This window comes from Giraffa tippelskirchi, chromosome 6 (genome assembly GCF_054371585.1).
Source record: "Giraffa tippelskirchi isolate mGirTip1 chromosome 6, T2T-mGirTip1v1.2.pri, whole genome shotgun sequence".
NCBI classification, from domain to species: Eukaryota; Metazoa; Chordata; class Mammalia; order Artiodactyla; family Giraffidae; genus Giraffa; species Giraffa tippelskirchi.
In genome coordinates, this window is record NC_137280.1 from 60,927,027 (window position 1) to 60,948,200 (window position 21,174).

At 44.1% G+C, this 21,174-nt stretch overlaps 1 protein-coding gene across 7 annotated transcripts in view; it reads right to left on the bottom strand.

Moving 5' to 3' along the window:
• Positions 1-3,839: 3,839 nt before the first annotated feature.
• The window catches only part of FBXO32 (F-box protein 32), a 38,494-nt gene continuing 21,159 nt past the window's right edge, over positions 3,840-21,174 (bottom strand). The window contains exons 5-9 of one of the 7 annotated variants that reach the window (XR_014056311.1): positions 18,941-19,034; positions 17,911-18,095; positions 10,941-11,127; positions 9,781-9,924; positions 3,840-6,029 (exon numbers count right to left, since the gene is read on the bottom strand). Coding sequence is in view for 4 of the 7 variants with exons in the window: in XM_081498937.1 (XP_081355063.1) it covers positions 9,069-9,158; positions 9,781-9,924; positions 10,945-11,127; positions 17,911-18,095; positions 18,941-19,034 (696 nt within the window). In the remaining 3 variants the exon portion in view is untranslated. Of the gene's footprint in view, positions 9,159-9,780; positions 9,925-10,940; positions 11,128-17,910; positions 18,096-18,940; positions 19,035-21,174 lie in introns of all 7 variants that reach the window. The other 6 variants (XR_014056310.1, XR_014056309.1, XM_081498939.1 and 3 more) reach the window with 6 other exon arrangements.

Sequence of the window (21,174 nt, forward strand, 5' to 3'; positions counted from 1 at the left end):
TACCCCCTCCCCCAGATATATTAATAGATATGTAGAGATGGATTTTATTCCTTAAAATATTTTGTTCTTTAAAATCTATCTATACAGATTTACTTATTCATTTAAAATTCATGTGACCACTGTTTTTCGATTTTCTTCAAACCAGTCAATCCTCAAGGAAATCAGTCCTGAATAATCATTGGAAGGACTGATGCTGAAGCTGAAGCTCTAATACTGATGCTAAGAGCCAACTCATTGGAAAAGACCCCAAAAGACCCTGATGCTGGGAAAGATTGAAGGCAGGAGGAGAAGGGGATGACAGAGAATGAGATGATTGGATAGCATCACCAAACTCGATGGACATGAGTTTGAGCAAGCTCTGGAAGTTGGTGATGGACAGGGAAGCCTGGTGTGCTGCAGTCCATGGGGTCACAAAGAGTTGGACACAACTGAGCGACTGAACTGAACTGAATATTTATTTAAAATATTATTTATTTATTTGGCTGCAACAGGCCTCAGCTGTGGTACACGGGCTCTTTAGTTGTGGTGTGCAGACTCTTAGTTGTAGCATATTGGATCTAGTTCCCCAGCCACGGATGGAACCTAGGCCCCTGCATTGGGAACTCAGAGTCTCAGCCATTGGACCACCAGGAAAGTCCCTGAGCTCACAGTTCTGATTGGCTGCTCCAGTGCCCAGGACATTGCTGCTTCATAATCATGGCTTATTTGCAAGAATTTGAAATGCTGGGTCTCTGTGATGCTTCTTGGGCAGAAGCGTGATTGGCATCAGCCTCAATGAAGCCTATGTAGAGTGGGAAGGAGGCAGCTTCACACCTGCCCCCAACAGGCGGAGCCCTACAGTCCGGCTTTCGCAGGTCCATGTATCAGGGCGGCCAGAGTAACTGGCTGCTGACTTAAGCTGTGCCTTTCATGGCAGACAGATCCCCACTCAGTGGGTGACGGGGGACATGGAGCAGAAAGATGAGTGGGAATTTATCTGAAGGGGCAAAGCTAGAGTGTCTGCTAGGTTCTCTGTCTGAGCTTCCTGTGTGGCTGTAACAAGTTACTACAAACTCAGTGGCTTAAGACAACACAAATTCGTTAGGAGGCCAGAAGACTGACACAGGTCTCTCTGGGCCAAGGTCAAGGTGTCAGCAGGGTGAGGTTCCCTTCTGTAGGGCGCCAGGAAGTGAAGTTGCTCAGTCGTGTCCGACTCTTTGTGACTCCATGGACTGTAGCCTACCAGGCTTCTCTGTCCATGGGATTTTCCAGGCAAGAGTACTGGAGTGGGTTGGCATTTCCTTCTCCAGGAGATCTTCCTGACCCAAGGATCAAACCCAGGTCTCCTGCATTGTAGGTAGACGCTTTACCCTCTGAACCACCAGGGAAGTCTGTAGGCTCCAGGGGTGGATGCTTAATCCTTGCCTTTTCCAGGTTGTAGATTTTGATCTCGTTCCTTGGCTCTGGGGGACCATTATTCTGCCCACCATAGTACTTATGCTTTCCATTTTAAAATAAGCTATTAGTATAAGATACAATTTTTAATGGAAAGGTATAATAATTTCACTAATTTTAAGAATGCTGAAGTTTTTCTTTGAGAGAATTCGAGATATATTTATGTTTAACTTACTAAATTTATAAATTATTAATTAACTTGGGAATGTTTTGCTTATTAGGATTTAAGCTTCTGTGAGCAGGTATTTGAAGTGCTTACTTTAAAAAAAAGCAAATGCATTAGAGTTATAATTGCAGTTTTAAAACGTTTAAAAGGATTTTTATCGTTGTCAAAGGGACTTGTTTAGTCTGTTCAATGTGAGTTTCTCAAAGAATAATAAAAGGCCCTCTTATTTCGTATAAAAATTTACTAGACTTATATTTACTTGAACTTAAACTTTAATGAACACTAGGTCTCCACATTTGTTACTTTTTCAACTACCATTAATTTATAACCAAGATGCTATAAATAGGTCTATGCACATCAACTCAGGCTGATTCTTATTCTAGTCCAGGATAAGTCTGTGGTCCTAAGTGAGACTTTCAGAAGCATTTTGTGAATGTATGTGTGGATTTATTCATTCATTTGGCCCAGGCACTATGCTAGGTACAAGTAAGATTACAGTGTAACAGAAAATATAGTATAAGTCACTGAGTCCTGTCAGACTCTTTGTGACCCCATGGACTGTGGCCCTCCAGGCTCTTCTGTCCATGGAATTCTCCAGGCAAGAATACTGGAGTGGATTGCCATTCCCTTCTCCAGGGGATCTTCCTGACCCAGAGGTCAACCCCTGTCAAACCCTGTCAAACCCGTGTATTGCAGACAGATTCTTTACCCATCTGAACCACCAGGAAGGCCAAAAAAGTGATACCAGAAGATGAGATTTACTCAGTTGGAGAAAGCTGCAGCTAGGAAAGGGCCCTAAGGAGCAATGGATAATTATCAGACAGAGGGGCTGGGAAGAGTGTTGTAAGAGGGTGGAACGGCCTGAAAGAAGACTGCATGGCATGTGTAGGGAACGGTGAGATTTTGTGATCCTGTTGGGAGTTAAAAAAAAGTTCTAATTATTGTCAGGTGCCTTTTATATCATTTTCTGATGGAGAGTTAGTGTCAGGATCAGGGCACGTTCCAGAGTAAATGTGTCGAGTAAATCAGTCACCCCTGAGTTAGTCACCTGAGCAATCACACATAACTAACTGGGAACACAGTGCAATTCCTAACCTGATTCTCTCATTGCTCAGGGAATCATAACTGTTAACATTTATTGAGTTCATATTATGTGCCTGGCTCCAGGCACTTTGTAAGTATTAGCTCACTTAACCCTCATAGCCATAAGAAATAGATTATCAACAGAGTTGAGGAAATTGACACAGGGAAGGGTTAAGTGACAAAAGTCACACTGCATGTGAATGACAGGACCGTGATGTGAACCTTGCACAGGCTGTTTCCCTTTTCTGCAATGCTCGTGCCTCCATGTTCTGAAGCCAGCTCTTCTCATCTTTCAAAATCACTTCCTCAGATGGCCCATTTCCGCCCCACACCTTGTTATTCTGCACCTTAGTCCCTTGCTTTTTCCCCTTCATAGCACTTATTACAAATTAAATTTGTCCCCTACTTACTTTTTTTGTCCCCTACTTGGACAGCAAGGAGATCAAACCAGTCAATCCTAAAGGAAATCAACCCTGAATATTCATTGAAGGATTGATGCTGAAGCTGAAGCTCCAATATTTTGGCCACCTGATGTGAAGAGCTGACTCACTGGAAAAGACCCTGATGCTGGGAAAGATTGACGACAGGAGAAGGGGATGATAGAGGATGAGATAGTTGGATGGCATCACTGACTCAATGGACATGAGTTTGAGCAAACTCAAGGAGATGGTGAAGGACAGGGAAGCCTGGTGTGCTGTGGTCCATCGGGTTACATGGAGTTGGACACGACTGAGTGACTGAACAACAACTTGTTTTTTTCTTTCCCAATAGAATCTAACTTCCATTAAGATATAGATTCCATCTGTCTTGTTCACCATCTTATGCCCAATGCCTTGCACAGAGTCTATCATGGAGTAGCTGCTCAATAGATGTCTGTTGATGAGTAAATCAATACTGACTTTAAAGTTCATTATTCCCTAAGCATTCTATTTTATGAACAGTAATTAGGAATATCCCATTTAAGCATAATACTGTATTTCTGATTCAGGTTGGTACTCAGCCACAAGCTTAGTTTTCTGTGTATTCCTAGAAAAATTTTACAACAATGATAAGTTTCTGAGAGAAGGAATATAAGCCTCACTCAGCAAAAGGTAAACATACTCAGTTTGATAAAAAACCAACTTGAATTGACAAGCACCAAAAATGCACCAGTGTGTGTTGTTGGAAAAACATTTATTGCAATTCAGTGTCAAAAAAATTTTACAAAAATATGCCACTGTCTGGTACAAACAACTATAAAAAAAATCAGTTTGTCATGCAAGAAGAGAGTGCAAATAATTTATACAGAAGGAATCAGTTCACACAATATTAAATAAACATCTCTGCATGTAATTGGTCTAACCTTATACTTTTAGTTAAAATGTTCAATCCCCTATAGCATTTTTCATTAAAAAAGTACTTGAAAGCTTCTAAGCTTAGAATATGGACTTTCACATACACCTCCTCTAGCCAGGATTGGCAGTATCGGCAGAATAAAGATGGCGCCAAGTATTCTCAAGTGCAGAGCACAGCTTGAAGCCTTCTGTTTAACAGCCTTGTATATCATTAATTAAATAAACATTTCTATACTCAAAGACAGAAAAAGTCATGTTCAAACTCCGGAAGTAATGTTGCAGCAGATGGAGTTTCAAGCCGTTCAGAGTTTTGCAGCAGCCATCCATTTTTGGCCAAATGGAGCAGGGCCTGAATTTTGAGAGCTCTCTCAGAAAACTTTGTTTGCTGAGTTCAAGGATACTTTGAAAAATGTCTAGCAGACAAAGTCATGAATATCCTGGTCCCTTGCTCCTTGCCGCCTCATGGACTAATCCCCCTTTGCTTGTGAGGTTTAGCAGAGAGTGACCTTCCACTGGTAGAAGCTCATTGGGTCTCATAGCAGGTACTAGAGGACCGGGAGATGGAAGGGATGGGGTAAATGTACCTCTTAGTCTAAGGGGAGGGGAAACACCTGCTTGGTTACCATCAGAATCTCAGTTTCTATAAAGCAATCCAGGTGCTCAGCGGTCATCTGTCTCAGGGGCCACCTTTACAATTAAAATCTGAGTACCTAGGGAAAAATGAATTTGTCAACATAGGCTGCTAACTTTATGGCAAGCAGGTTGTATTCCCAAGTATGCCGTGTCCACAGCAGAGTCAGAGTTAAAAACATTAAGAGGCTCCTTAACTTCTCCAGGAAGAATCAGGGACTTCAAATGTTTTAAAAAGTTAACAGCCAGACACCTAACACTGGACCACCAATGTGAAAGTCTTGAGAGGAATCAACTCTGGTGTCACGTGTGTCCAGCCACAACAAAAGGTCTTGGGGTAGGGGACACAAAGTCAAGGCTCACGAAGTCCCAAGTTTACGCTCAGGACCACTGCTGAGTATCAGCTGGGTTGAGGCATGTCTCCCAAATATTCTGGACCCACTACTTCATCTGGAAAGGCAGAAGGAATGCCAGACTCCATCATCTCTAACCTTCCTCCCAGCACTAAAGTCTAGGAGAGGAGTTTCCTTCCTCTGGAAAACCACGAGACTTGACTCTCCTTAACAAAACAGAGAAGAAAGAGTCTACAGAAAACGTGGAGTTGAAAGGAATTACGATCTTGTTTGTTGAAGACATCAAGGGCCCAAGCTATATCAAAGAGCCCCATCTCTGCATTTGCCTAGAGGTTCAGGGTGTTTCTGAGGTCTGTTTAAACACTAATAGGATTTTAGGCCAGCATCCAGTCAGAGGGATGGTTCACAGACTCTGAGAGTTGGAAACAGATTAAAACGAAAAAACACAAAAAACAACAGATGTCAACATGGAAAATGATGATAGAGTTTAGTTTAAAAAATTCACACATAAAATTACAGTTAAAAAAATTCACACATAAAATAGTGTTTGCATAGCAAGATGTAATTGCCCTACAGCCTGGCAGAAATATATAAACTCAGGTGCATATTTTATGATAAACATTGTATTGAACACTAAGCATGATATACTGTTGAAATGACTGAACTTCTTGCAAATCACACTTGTTTAGACAAATCAGATTCCAAGCCCCTTCTCTTCTCTCACATAAAAACAATGGAAACAAGGAGCCTCTGTTAATTGCAAGCTCCCAAACAGTTTTTGAAGAGAGAACTGTGGCAATAAGGTAATCACACTTGTCACCTTCCTTCATCATTGCCAAGTAAAGCCCGTTCTTGCCTTGACAGTTTTGCAGTGTAAATCCAGCCCATCTAAAATATCTCCTCTGATCTACTTCAATATAAAATGGATCATGGCTAAACAGAGGTCATCTCACAACCCTTTTGATCTCAAAACTGGAGATGTTTTCACATTGTCGTTTCTGCCGCCATCTTCCCACGTGACTGGTCCATCTGCTAAAAGTAACAGTGTTGAGTCATAATGTGATCTACTTTAAAATGTCTGGATCTTGCTATAAATTGAGTCATACGTAAGCTTCACATATGTTCCTTTCCTCAAACGCTGTGCCTTCTTCTCAAGAAACTCTAGGATTGTTGTTCAGAAATGTTTGCATTGAAACAAATCATTACACTCGTGTGGATCAGCTTCTACTGTCCTGGACAAAAACTCTTTCCTTCTCTGGAAGTCCAGATTACTCTCATATTCAACATCAATTTTGAATCCTCCTTTCCAGAGTTGCGGTGGGGATAGGTAGGTACAGCAAAGACAGTAGAGCATTCTATCTTTTCCAGCACTTTCCACCATCATGTCCCTTCTGGCTTTTTAGGCCAGCAGTTCTGAGACAGAGATTCTTTGTTTTTTGTTTTTTAGGTCAGGTTGTCCTGGGAGGGTTTGCCAAAAGAAATTCTATAGACAATCAGTGCCCAGGGAACAAGCATTTTCTTTTAAACTTTATGGTTTTACTTATATGAGAGGCTCTGGCCACACTTCAGAGGTACCCCGTGTCACCAGCAGAGACGCTCATACTGCTGTGCTCTTTGTCCCCCCCGCCCTTGCACAAACCACAGCATCAAAGACACACCACTTCTATTCCTTCCCCTCTCCCTCACCACCTGCCATTTCTTTCCTTATTCTCCTCTTCCAAAGAAAGGGAATCACAAGTATTGGTTTCTTCTTCCTTTTTTTTTTTTCCTTAAAAATTTTCCTTGACTCTCTCTACACCACCTCCAGTGATGTCAAAGGAGATGGGGCGAGTTTGGAGTCACGATCTGGGTAAACATTTCAGAAAACTGCAAGCTTGTCCCTTGTGGTAGGGTCGTTTTGCATAGGTGTTCTTGCTGCCTGGGGCCTCCTGTGTGGTCTTGAGCACCTCGGACAGTCCAAGTGACACTGGTTCCCCAGTTTTGTGCTGACAGTCAAAGCAGGTGACATTTCTGGAACTGTGAACCTGAAGGTGCTGAGGAGTCTGTTTACTCCATCAGCATGAAGGCACTGAGGACATGAGTTCGGGGGAAGATGTGAAAGGCCATGAACGCCCCAAATTGCCAGAGTCAAAGGTTCCAGAGCCCTCATAGCAACAACAATCTCAGCTCCACTCACATCTTTAAGGAGGCTGAGACCTCGGAGAGAACCTACCTGAATTAGGGCAGAATGAGCCTTTGATTCCACAATCTGGACCTGCATTCTCAATGTGACCTTGACTGGGGTGGGGAGGATCCTGTTAGGTGTCACAATGGTTTGTGACCCTCCAAAGCTCAACCTTAACCAACATGATCTTATTCTTTAATATTTACTTTCCCTCAAAACTGAAATACAATTTACCTTTTTCTTCTTGGGGTGGGGGGTGATATGAAAAAAAGATATTGAGAAACCCACAGGCACAGACCTTGTACAGTGAGGAACATCAACTAGTGGTCAAGTTCTTTTCCAGATACTGGTACTTGGGTTGCGCTTTGAGAGAAGGGCACGAAGGGGTCCCTCATCACTAGCTGGTCCCTTGGCTTATTTCTGTACATTCTTAACCATCTCTCCCCATTTCAGGTCACCCCCAATTCAATCCCTAAGAATACACTGTTGCTCAACATAAATGTGGACCAAGTTCCTATTTCTGCTTCACTTATTGGCCAAGATCATGGAGGGTGCCCACTTCACATACAAGAAAAAAAGGAAAGCAAATACAATTGCAAAAATATATACACTGTTGTAGAAAAGCAAAGTTCAATAAAAGGTAAAAAACAAAAACATTCCCCCCTCCCTCCCAGGAATATTGACTCCTTAAGTCCTGAGATTTCCTTCTTCCACATATAACTGTTGGTATTTGTCTAGCAAGTTCCCCTGGGGTTGAACTCAAAGTACCTCCATCCACTCCCTGTCTGGCTAGAACACCAGACTTTATCAATCTCATAAGAAACCCTAGCTCAGGTTGACTAAATTTTGGTGCTAGATGTAAAGAAAACTCATCACCCATCAAGAAGAACAGCAGCTGATATGTAAAACCTGTCCTACAAGTCTTTATCAGGCCTCTGGCTCCAAACAGTCCCCAGAGACAGGCTTATCCATCAAGATACCCTAGGAAGCCCAGACAAGTCAAGAGGTTAAACAGGAATAAGAAAATCTTCATGGCTATTGGGTGACTCATTCCATCTTTCTTGCAGCAGGATTTCCTCAGGGACTGCTTTTAATTGGCCTTATGTTGCATGAAATAAGCTACAACGTGAAAGGGAAAAAGGCATACGTGCCTTGGGGTTTGTTCTCAAAAAGAAGAAACCCCAAAGAGTGTCCCATTCATCTAAAAGGGAAGCCTGAAGCATGAGGAAGGATGCCTCCAATCTCTCTTCCTGTTTCAAATCGCTTTTGATGAAGACACAAAACAGAGACCATCTACTGGACCATGCGGTTTGTCAGAGCGAGCGCTGCAGCTTTCCGAGGTAGACTATTGTGCGGTGTCTTCGGAAGATAAGGCCCTATCTATACCCACGCGGGTTTAGGATGAGTGGTGCTTCCACTGCCTTTGCCAAACAAACCCCAAATCAAAACCCAAAGCCCAGGGGTTTCTCACATGTAGTTTTTCTTCTTATTTCTTTTTCCCCAACAAATTTTCACATTGTAAACAAAGAGCGTTCTATTTTGTATTCGAGTTTTGCCCTCTCTTCCACAACTCTAGGGAACTATCAAGGAGTTGCAGTGAACTTCAAGAGAATTCCATTTTCACCGATGCAACAGAATTCCTGCCTTCTAGTCTTGCTGGCAAATCGTTAGGAACAAAAGTTTATTTACAGGATTTCTGTTTTCCATACCAATTCTAATGAGAAGTCCATATGCTTAAACTTCCAGCCAGCAGCTGTATCTCTCCCCTCCAGTGTCCCTTATCTCAGAAGTTTTGAGCCAATGTTTAACATGTACACTATTTACAAATGAAGTGTCCAAACTCTGGATTCCCAACCATCCAATCATCAGGGGAACCCTTCTGAAGTGCTGTCATGTGCTGGGATTCAGAACTTGAACAAGTTGATAAAGTCCTGGGGTGAAAGTGAAACGGAACAGCTCTCTGGGTTATTGGCTGTGCACGGGTGATCGGTGCCCTGGAAAGGAACATCATGGTTAGGTGGGCATTCTCCACAGCATCCCATTGGCTTGTGGTACCCTAAGGAATTGCTGCTGCCACTGTTCAGTCGCTCAGTCATGTCTGACTCTTCTGCGACCCCATGGACTGTAGCCCATCAGGCTCCTTTGTCCATGAGATTCTCCAGGCAAGAATACAGGAGTGGGCTGCCATTTCCTTCTTCAGGGGATCTTCCTGACCCAGGGATCGAACTCGTGTCTCCTGCATTGGCAGGTGGGTTCTCTACCACTGAGCCACCAGGGAAGTCCTATCCTAAGGCATTGCCCAACCTCAAAACAACATTCCTCTCTCAAGAACTCCCTGTGTTATGCAAAAACTAAAGAGTGCTGTGTGTGTGTGTGTGTACCTGTGCACAGAGAGATGGGGGAATTTGGGGGCGCTGCAGGGAAAGTTGACACAATGGGGTAAAGGAAATGAAAGTCTTTGAAAGTTTCTCTCCCCAGGGCCTGCATCAGTCTTACCTTCACCTTCACCTGCGGGCTACAATAGTGAAAGAGCAGGAAAGCATTTGGCAACACAGTGCGGGTGTCACTGGCTCTTAGGGGCTGGGGGTGTGTGGCCACCACCTCTGAGACACATACCTTCCAGGAAAGAATGTGGCAGTGTCTGCAGAGCTGAAGGGTGTCTCCATACTGCTCTTTCCGTGGGTAGCATCGCACAAGTTTAAAATACATCTTCTTCCAATCCAGCTGTCCTTTGTCGGACAAGATTAATCGCTTGCGGATCTAAGTATCAAACACATAAAACTTGTTCTGAAAAGTTCTGCTCCTGCCCCCTTTCCCCACCTTTTTCATCTATACCCTGATGATAGCCAGGGAAAAAGTAGCAGAGATATAAAAATGTAGCTTCTGATCTCTACCCAGTGAAAGAAACAATAGCTTTTAACCAGTCTTTAAAAGAAACAGGTGGCTGGTGACATCTTCTGGTGTTGAAAGTTTAGGTGATCTCCATAAACAACTTCAATCTTTTCTCTGCTACAGACTTGAGTGATTATTTCCAGGGAAATGCAGTGACTGTTTGGCACAGTGGCTCTATCTTATATCTAAATATTAGTGGCTTTGTGAACAGACCCTGTTGAACTCACACTTCTATATAAAGAAGTTGGGGAAAAAAAAATCCGAGGCAGTGTGCAGAGGGGAAAAAGGCCTAGAGCTGGTGTCCAAAGACCCAAATTCAAATCCAAGGCCATCTTCCTCACCTGGAAAGCACGCCACTAATTTGGATATGTCATTTAGCCTCAGTCCCTCTGTCTGTTTAAAGTGGGCATAATGTGCTCAGTCACTAGTCGTGTCCGACTCTCTGCAACCGCATGGACTTGCAGCCTGCCAGGCTCCTCTGTGGGATTTCCCAGGTGAGAATACTGGAGTGGGGTTGCCATTTCCAACTCCAGGGCTACCTTTCCCTGGGCTATCAGCATAAAATGAAATAACATCAGGAAAATCCTCTAGACGTAAAATGTCATAAAAATGTAAGTTACTTTGTTATAGAAAAGAAGGGCTATTGCCAATTTATGAATTGTTTTCAGAGCAAGCTGTAAAATGGGAACAGGTTAAAAATATAAGGTATTTTTTCCTTCTTGACTCACATAAAAGAAATCTCACAAGTATTATTTAGAAACTCCTTGGACTGCTTTCTAGTCAAACTAGGGAGCCCCCCAGGCTGGGTTTGAGAAAGATGCCAAGGAAGCTTGAGGGTGGTGGGCAGAGTGGGAGAGAAGGAAGGAACAGCCGGTGGGCCACACTGACCTGCCGCTCGGAGAAGTGGTACTGGCAGAGCTTCTTCCATAAGAGCCGGTCCTCGCTGAGCACGTGCAGGTCGGGGGCCACCTGGCCCAGGCTGACCAGGTCTCGCCCGTCGCTCAGCCTTTGCATGATATTCAGTTGTAAGCACAAAGGCAGGTCTGTGAAGGTGAGGCCTTTGAAGGCAGGCTGCGGGGAGAAGGATGGTGTTAAGTTGCAGGGCAGAGAGCAGCCAGGCATCAGGTGACACCCCTCCAAGGATGCAGCTGTCCCCTTGTCCTTCAGCCTCAAGCTGGTTTATTGATCAGAGCAGCCATTCTCCCTGCCCTGAGTACAAGACAGGACCCATGACCGAGATGCACAAAGATCAGCCTGGGGCAGCTCCAGCCAATGGTGCCAGAGAAATTTTCTTAAGTTGCACAAAACTTTATGCTTAAAAAAAAAAAAGGAGATGCAGCTTTGACATACACTATCATGTTAGTTTCAGGTGTACTACATAGTGATTTGATATTTGCATATGTTATGAAATGATCATCCAGTAAGTCTAGTAACCGTGTGTCCCCATATAAAGTTATTACAATATGAGTGACCATATTCCTTATATTGTATATTACAGCCCCAGTGGCTCATTTGTTTTATAGCTGGAGGTTTTTCTTAATTTCATTCACTGATTTACACTTTTACTATGAAGTGCTAAGTTGCTTCAGTTGTATCTACCTCTTTGCAACTCTAAGGACTGTAGCTCACCAGGCTCCTCTGTCCATGAGATTCTTCAGGCAAGAATACTGGAGTGGGTTGCCATGCCCTTCTCCAGGGATGAAACCTGTATCTCTAATGTCTCCTGCATTGGCAGGCGGGTTCTTTACCACTAGCACCACCTGGAAAGATTCTAATAGCACGAGTTGGATTCCTGTGCTTCACTCAGTTACAATAGTCCTGAAGGACTCACTGCCCTGGCAGGGCACCCCCAGCCTCAGATCTCATGGCCTGTCACTTTGTGACCACTGATCTCCCCAAACAGTCTTTCTCACTGGCCCCCAAACACTGCCCACAAGGCTGTCGCTTTGTCTAGGCCTCTGCTCATCCACAAGTGACTCTTCTCAGATCAAGTTCAAACTCGTGCATGCTAAGTCGCTTCAGTTGTGTCCAATTCTATGCGATCCTATAGACTGTAGCCCATTAGGCTCCCCTGTCCATGGCGATTCTCCAGGAAAGAATACTGGAGTGGGTTGCCATGCCCTCCTCCTTCAGGGGATCTTCCTGACCCAAGGATCAAACTTGTGTCTCTTAAGTCTACCTGCATTGGCAGGTTTTTTTTTTTTTTTAACCAGTAGCACCACCTGGGAAGCCCCTGTTCAAACTCACCTCCTCTGAAAACGGCTTTGTGTCTCCCTCAAGTCTTAGGCCGGAGAAGGCAATGGCAAGCCACTCCAGTACTCTTGCCTGGAAAATCCCATGGACGGAGGAGCCTGGTAGGCTACAGTCCATGGAGTCACCAGGAGTCGGACATGACTGAGCAACTTCACTTTCACTTTTTACTTTCATGCATTGGAGAAGGAAATGGCAACCTACTCCAGTATTCTCGCCTGGAGAATCCCAAGGATGGAGGAGCCTGGTGGGCTGCCGTCTATGGGGTTGCACAGAGTCAGGCATGACTGAAGCGACCTAGCAGCAGCAGCAAGTCTTAGGCACTGCATCTTCCTAGAATTCCTATGATCTCTTTCAGATACCATTGTATTTTTTGGCTGCACCAAGGGGCATGCAGGATCTTAGTTTCCTGACCAGGGAATGAACCCCAGCCCCCTACACTGGGAATGTGGAGTCTTAACCACTGGAACACCAAGGAAATCCCCTCTTTCAAAACCCATCTCCAAAAGAAAGCTTAATGGAACATTCCTGCTAGGATATAAGCTCCACAGAGGCAGAAATTTTTGTGGTTTTTCATTGCTGTATCTAGAAGAGTCTAGAAGTGTGCTAGCATATAGTAGGCACTCAATACATATTTGTGGCATGATGAAAATAAAATCATTAAACAGGTAAAAACAACCACAACAGAAAGACTCTGTACTAGCGTGTGTGTGTGTATACACATGTATGCACACTTTGGGAAGGGCTGGTCAAGAATCTTTCAGCCTAAAGATCCATCCGTTCAGGCATCTCTATTGAACCTTAGGCTCCATGGAACATTTTGAAAACTACTGATCTGTGGAGTACACATTGGCAATTAATCGTGAGCTCCTCCAGAAGCTTCTATTATATCCTTGCATTTATATTTAAGCCGTTTATTGTTTAAATTTGAATGAGCTTATGTTAGCCTATCCAGACCTAGATCCTTGAAGCCGAGGTCTAAGCTTGTAACCCTTGCAGAGTAGTCTAGCACAAAAACCCTCTTCTGGTGCTGGAGTTGCTGCAAGGGCGAGAGACCCAGAAACATAAGCAAATCATTGGAGAACAAAGGTTAAACGCCACCAAGGAGACAAGCACCCACTGCTATGGGAACTGTCTGTACAGAAGGTCCTCAGTAGTACTTGTTGCTATTTCTTGAACAGCAACTAGCTTCTGCCATCTGGATAAGAAGTCAGCACAAATCGCTCGAGACCAAGACCGTGGTTCTTTGTCCTTCCCATGCTAGTCCTGGGTGAGCTCTTGAACTTGAACTAGTGACATTTTTAGCTCAGTGTTCTATCACCTCTGGAGGTCACAAGAGAAAAAGAAAAAAAAAAGACACAAACAAACAGGATGAAGAAACGTTTTCTCAGCTCAGGGGAAAATATCCTGGGAATGGGTATTGAGTTCCCTCCTTGAAATTTTAGCTAACTAAACCCTGTACGAGGCATGTCAAGGCCGGAACACACGGGATTCCACGGGGACACACAGTTTCAGCAATCCCCTCTCCCGCCTCCGCCCCCGTGTCTTTGCAAAGCAGGACGGGCATGTAGAGGGAAGGTGGGCAGTCGCAGGGTGCCTTGGGATGTTGGATGATGGAGAAGAACAGGAGGTGGCGTGGGAGGAACACGGGATGGAGAAGCAGCAGATTGAGATCCCATGGCAAATCTGGGTTTCAATTTCTGTATGTCTGGTAAAGAAACTGCCTGCAATGCAGGAGACACAGGTTCGATCCCTGGGTGGGGAAGATCCTTTGGAGAAGGGAATGGCAAACCACTCCAGTATTCTGGCCTGGAGAATTCCATGGACAGAGGAGCCTGGCAGGCTATAGTCCATGGGGTCGCAAAGAGTCGGACACGACTGAGCGACTAACACTTGCTTTCATACTTCCTTCGTGTCCAAAATGAGCAGGCTTAGAAGTCTCTGAAGATCCCCTCCAGCTCCAACCATCTCAGACTTGGAGTAGCATCAGCCTCCTAACCCGTCAGAAGTGTCTCTGACTTGACAATTTATATTGTTCAGGCTGCTGGGCTGAACTTTCAATTGTTTGCAGAATTTAGGACTTTGCTGGATTGCAGAAGGTCCTAGACCTATTTGTCATTTATCATCTGCGGCTGATCGTATGAGCCAATAAAACTGCCATGAGATTTTCTTTTTGTTTCCAGCACTTCAAAGCATCTACTTTTTTGGTTAAAACTCCCAGGCCAATTATTACATGAACTCCTATTAAAGTCCACTTGGCAGAATTCACTCTCAAATTTTCAAACCTGAACTTTTCCAAAATCCTTGCCCAGACCCCATGCTGAGCCCTTACTCCTGATAAATGATTAACTGCTTGCGTACCTTCTTCTATTTGAATACAAACATATTAAAGAAAAAGAAGTCACTCTTGCTTCCCCTATCAAGTGTTTGGCTAAAAATCCTTTTATATTCACCCTGCCTTCCCCACCCACCCCCGACGCTTCCAAACTCTGACTTAATCACAGCACACTGTGATTCCCCCCACCCCCACAAGCCAGTTCTCTTCGTTTTTCTCCCATTTATTATTTACTATATTAATTATTTTGCCAATAAAATTTGGCTCCATAGAATGAGACAGGAAATTCTGAAAGAAAACAAGATTATGTGCTGGGGAGATACTGATAGAACTTTGGCAAACAGAAAACAATGACTGTCAATGTCACCTTAACATTTTCATGTAATAACATACTTCTCTTTGGTCCAAACTGTTAAAAAGTTTTAAAATACAGTCCACACTGAAGTAATTAAGTCCCTTGGGCTTCCCTCGTGGCTCAGATGGTAAAGAATCTGCCTGCAATGCAGAAGACCCAGGTTCGATCCCTGGATCAGGAAGATCCTCTGGAGAAGGGATTGGCAACCCACTCCAGTATTCTTGCCTGGAGAACGACATGAACAGAGGAGCCTGGTGGGCTACAGTTCATGGGGCCTCAGAGTCAGACACAACTGAGCAACTAACTTTTTTCCTGCCCAGCCCCACTTTCTCTCTCTCTCCATCTTTCTTTCCTCTGGAGACATGGGCATTTCTGTGACCAGCACTTCAGAGCTCCGTGGGTTCCCAGCACTGCTGTCAGAATAATGTAGCTCAGAGCCATGGAGGGTTGGGAAGGAGGGCATGAGGGAGCAGAGACTGATGGGTATCTTAAGCCTCTGCAGACGGGCCTGGGTTCAGCCCATATCCTACTGGTGGGGAGGCCCCAGGCAGATTATTCTTAACCACTCAGTCTGATTTTTCTCCTGAGACAATGCCTGGAAGTACTGAGCACAGTGGCCAGTTAATATTAGCTTTTATAATGACCACTCCTTACAATTAGTCACTAGATGAGTTAATTAATACATTAGAGGACTTTGAAGAGTGCCACAGAGAGAGCCCCTTATAACAATAATAACAGCTGATGCATTTACAATACTACATGCAAGGCTCTGCTCTAAGTGCTTTCTATATATTAACTTATTAACGCTCATACCAGGGCTATGAGATAGGCATGATTGCTCCTATTTCCCAAGTGAGAAAAGTGAGGCACAGAGATGTTGAATACCTATCCCCTACCTGTCCTGCAGTTGGCAAATTTTCATCCTCATCTGTAATACAAGGCAGTATTTTGCAACTGTATTCCTCTGAACACTGAGCAAGTTCTTTAGGTAGGTGTTGGGAGGAGAGCTGCCTTCAGTCACTCATTCATTCAACTAATGTCTACTGACTGCCATCTGCTTTGGTCCAGAGACAGGAAACAGAGCAGGGAACTAGATGGTACTGTCCTTTCTTTGTGAAGTTTATAAGCCAGTGGATGAAACAAGAAGGTGACTATATGTATGAGATAATTTCAGTTCATAATAGTGGCTCTGAGGACAGTAAGATGATAGAGGCTTCAACAGACTGGATGGTCAGAGGAAGCAGCTATCTTCAAAGCCCCGAGGTAGGACCAAGCTGAGAATAGCTTGGCCTGGCGGGGGTGCCATGAGCAGAGGGGAGAGTGAGATGAACTTCAGGGTCTGATCCATCCTGTGTGAGATTTCATTGGATTTAAAAGGTTTGCAAAAAGCTGGATCACTGAATACACAGTTGGAAGAAAGCTGGATTGAAAAAATTTTGGAAACCACTGATGCTAAAAAGCTTTGCCATTTTAGGAATAAGAAGCTCAGGGTTCTGACCTCAGCTCTGGCCTGACTGCTGTGTTACTTGGGAAAGTCACTGGGCTTCTCTGATCCTTCCTCTCCCCTCACTCCATGAAAGGTAATAGTGACTACAGTGGGTACCTCCCAAGAGAGTCTGTAGATCAACTAGGAGGGCTTTGGGGAAAGTAGATGCATGAAAGTGGGCAGATGTGGCCAAGGGAGGGGGCGGCTCCTGTAAGGGAGACAGAAAGAACAGAGGCAAGTGGGACCATCTAAATGGGTGTTCCAAGTTATTGGAGGGAAGATGCCCTTGAGACTAATGGGATTTGCTCATTTATATCATTGATTAGGTATCATGGGTATCTATGTGTGTAGCATGTAGTGTGTGTGTGTGTGAGAGAGAGAGTGTGTGTGAGTGTGTGTGTGTGTAGTGTAGCCTACATAATTCTAAGGAAGTCATAGAACTCTGAGGTTTTAATTATTCCCTCTGTTTCCGAGTTTAAAAAAAACCCAAGACACAGAGAGGTTATTAGCTGTAAAGTCAAGGACACTGCGTTTTGCAAGCTTCATATAGTGAAACACTTAAAAGAGGTCAAAGAAGTTTTTTTTTTTATGTTTCATTCTCAAGAGACGAGGCAGACCCTAACTTTATCAGCCTGGGTCCCGGAACCACTTAAAACAGCCGTGGTGAGTGATTAGATAAGTCAGCCAAGTGCTACGTGAGTGGCCTAAGTGTGTCTGTCCATTAGGGAGCCTTGAGAGATTACACCAACATCTTTCTCACATTTTTCGTGTGTCTTGGTCCTTCTGCTCACTCTCAAGAGGACAAGAGCAAGGGGGCAGCTTATGTTTTAAAAGCCAGAAGAAACTACTGGTAGTAGTTTAGCTAGAAATGTGGGGGGTTTTGGTTTGTTTGCCTTGACTGAGACTTGCCCATCTCTTTCCCCACCTGTATGTTTACAGTCTTTACTCAAAGGCTTCCTTTCCTTCCAGTTAATAACTGGAACTAGAGTTTTAAAAGGCTGGTACCACCAGTTCTCCAAGCCACCACCATCATAGCTCCTTTGTATTCTAGGCAGCATCTTAAAGCTATAAACGAACTTGTACTTTAAGAGGAAATGGGCAGAAATCTCCAGATCCCACTGAAGATTTCAGTGGTATAGCCAACATCTGATCCAAAGGTCAAGCTTCCAGTTTTTCCCACCTTTCCATTGGTCGTCATCCTCCATGTGCTTTGATCCTGCTCTGCCAAGTTCTTCCCACCCTCCCTTTATCAGAAAGTCCCCAGCCCACCCTCAGCACCCCAGAGACAATATCTGAGCACAGCTGACTAGACTCTTCCATCACCGGAGCAGGTTTAAAGTCCTGGTGAGGCTGCCCAGCATCTTAGCAAAGGAACTGACTGCAGAGGGGTCGTTCCTGCTGGGAGGAAGCTGGGGGGTTCCCGCTTACCCTGGTGATTTGGATGTTATTCAGCTGCTGCTGCCAGTGCAGGATCGTCTCCATCCGATACACCCACATGTTGATGTTCCCCACCAGCACAGACTTGCCGACTCTTTGGACCAGTGTACATAAGGACGTGTAGAGGGTCTGCAGGAGTTCCCTTATTAGTCTAATGTTTTGCTGGTCTTCAAGGACTTGAGTGGGGGAACAAAAAAAGTGGGAAGAGTTTATGAGACTAGAACACTCCATAATTTTACAAGCGGTCCTTTCTTCTGCTCTATGGTGCTCGTGTTACCCGGGTACACCCATGGGGAATATGGTCTTCTTTCTCACTGGTGTTTATTCTACACTTGGCTAAGCTTCTGCACTCGAGGGTATGGGGTAGAATTTCCATTATCTAGGTCCCTCTTTGTTCTCTTCTCTCCGTTTTCTACAAAGACTGTTTCTCTTTTCACTGGTCCCGCCAGCAGCACGGGCTCACCGGATCTGAAAGCGCTATCTCTTGCCCAGCAGTGATGTGTCTTTCAGATGATCAGTGGTAGAAGCACGGGTCTGGGGGTCAGGAACTTGGATTCGCACCCAGTCTGGCTGCCTCTTTGTGTGATTGTGGATAAACCACTCTTTCTTTCATGTATACAATGAGTCAGTTGAGCCAGAGACGTCAAGTTCTTTCTAGCTCAGAGAGTCTGTGAATCTGTTCTGCCTTGCCCCCTGCTCACTTTTCTAGGAATGTGGAATCTAGAGGTTTGGTAGCCAAGGTTGGAACACGTGACTACACGGAGAAGCCTGAGAGGCAGAGAGCAGGACAAATGGATGATTCCAGTACAAGGACAGGACAGTGATCGTCTTACCCTTTGTCATGTGCACAAATGGCCCTCCTTTCTCAACTGGAATCTGGCACCCATGAAATGCATCTGGAGTCATTCATTTCTATCCACTCACATTCCCTTAAATCCAGTGACATGCCCACTGCATTGGAAAATCCATCTGCCCAGCCCCAGGCCTATAAAAAGGGGTGAGAGAGTGGGAAAGAGCTCACCTTTCAGTACCACTTTTTCCAAAATGTTCATGAAGTTCTTCTGGGCAATGCCACTCAGGGATGTGAGCTGTGACTTCGCTATCAGTTCCAACAGCTGTGGATAAAAATAGAAGTTGCCAAGCTTATACTACAGAGATATTTTTCTCCTCTAATCTTCACTTTTGAGTCACGTGACACGTAGATACGGATTGACGGGGAGAGATAAATGGCAGAGAGGGCCACAGTGCAATAAAAAGCAGATGCTCCGAGTGAAAGACAAATGGGGGTAATTCAAAACCTCGGCATCAGGCTGAATATTTAATGGCTTTTTTTTTTTTTAAACATAAAGAGTTTGGATTCAGTCAGGGCTAATTCATTCTACTTATCCTACTTCAACAAGTGAAGCTGAGGTTCTTCAAAGGGAACAAAACCTCCCGTGACCATGGAGTTCCATATAATCACTCCCAGAGGGAGTTCTTCTACCCCGCCTTGAACTTCTCCCCACTGGCTGGGACTGCTCTCAAGGCACCTAAAAGCTCAAGTTCAGTAGTGATGTGCACTTTTCAAGAAAGTGGCAATTCTTATCCAGATATCTCCTGCTTATGCAGTGCTCAATAAACATGTCTATTAATTAGAATCTTTCATCTCACTTAACTTTTGGTAGAAAGATGCCAATGTGTGACTGAATCCCTTTGCTGTCCACCTGAAACCATCACAACATTGTTAATTGGCTATGTGCGTGCGTGTGTGCTAAGTTGCTTCAGTCATGTCTGACCCTTTGGTGACTCTATGGACTGTAGCCCACCAGGCTCCTCTGTCCATGGGATTATCTGGGCAGGAATATTGGAGTGGGTTGTCATGCCCTTTTCCAGGGGATCTTCCTGCCCCAGGGATTGAACGTGCATCTCCTGCAGCTCTTGCATTGCAGGAGGATTCTTTACCACTGAGTCAATGGGGAAGCCCCCTAATTGGCTATACTCCAATATAAAAGAAAAAAACAATATATGACATAGTAACATTCTAATGAAAACTTGTAGAGTGAAAAAAAGAAAGAAGCTAATAACAGGAAGAGAGACCTTCAAGGATGTATAGTGTATACACATCTTTCTACCTAGAGGTTAGGATCCTTGTAGCTCTTAGAATTATGTGCAAGTCTTGCTCTGACCACTTATTAGCTCTGTGACTCTGGGCAACTTCCTGAATTTCTTGGTGCCCCAGGTTTCTTCATCTGTATTTGTAAGACTTACAGTCTTCAAGATTGGTAAGAGTGTTAAATGAGGAAACACATATAAAGCCCTTAGCAGAGCACATGGCATAAATTAGGTAGAAAATAGAGGTTGGTCGGTTTATTGTGGGAGTATGGTCTATTCCCACCACCCATGTTATCACCAAACAAAACAAAATAAAGGTAATAATTTAATTTGGTGCACCCTTAGCATAATCACTCTTTCCTTCAAAAGCAAAATTCTTACAGATATGGCAAGTCTTTTTTTAAATCAAAAATTCTGTCGTTGAAAAAATGAAAATTTAGACTGAAATGGGGTCTTGGCGATCATACAGTTCAACCCACTTAACAGATGAGCAAAATGAGGCTCAAGAGACTAAACTTCACCAACTACATCACAAAGAGTGAAATGGATCAGCAGGATCTTCTTAACACACCTCATGCTTTCACAGTTATTGAACAAGAGGTTGATAAAAAGGGAAAGTAATTAACTGCACCCAGAACCCCACCAGGCAAAGGAAAACTGACTAGCCTCACAGCCAGTCAATTAGATTTAGAGAACCAAGACTCCCCTTTATGTTAAAGCTTGAATCTCTGCTCCTAGGAAACTTTCCAAAGAAGTTTCATCTCCTGGGCCAGGCCCCTGCCCAACTTTACCTCAGGTCAGTAAACACCAAGTATGACACTGTGCTAGGTGCTGGAATCCAGGCTGAGGGAACTAGCAAAGTGACATTTAAAAAATTGGGCTGTAGAGAAGAATTGAAACTTTTGGATCAAAGCCCCAGGCAATTCAAAGAACCTCTGCTTCCCAGGCATTTGTTTAAAAATTTTGTCCCCATGAAGCTCCTTAGGAGCCCATTGAACCATGCACAGGCTTTTAATTTCCTGAAAATAATTTTGCTTGAAGTTAAAAATATACTTGTGCCACCTGATGCTAAGAGCCAACTCATTGGAAAAGACCCTGATCCTGGGAAAGACTGAAGGCAAAAGGAGAGGAGGGTGGCAGAGGATGAGATGGCAGAGGATGGCA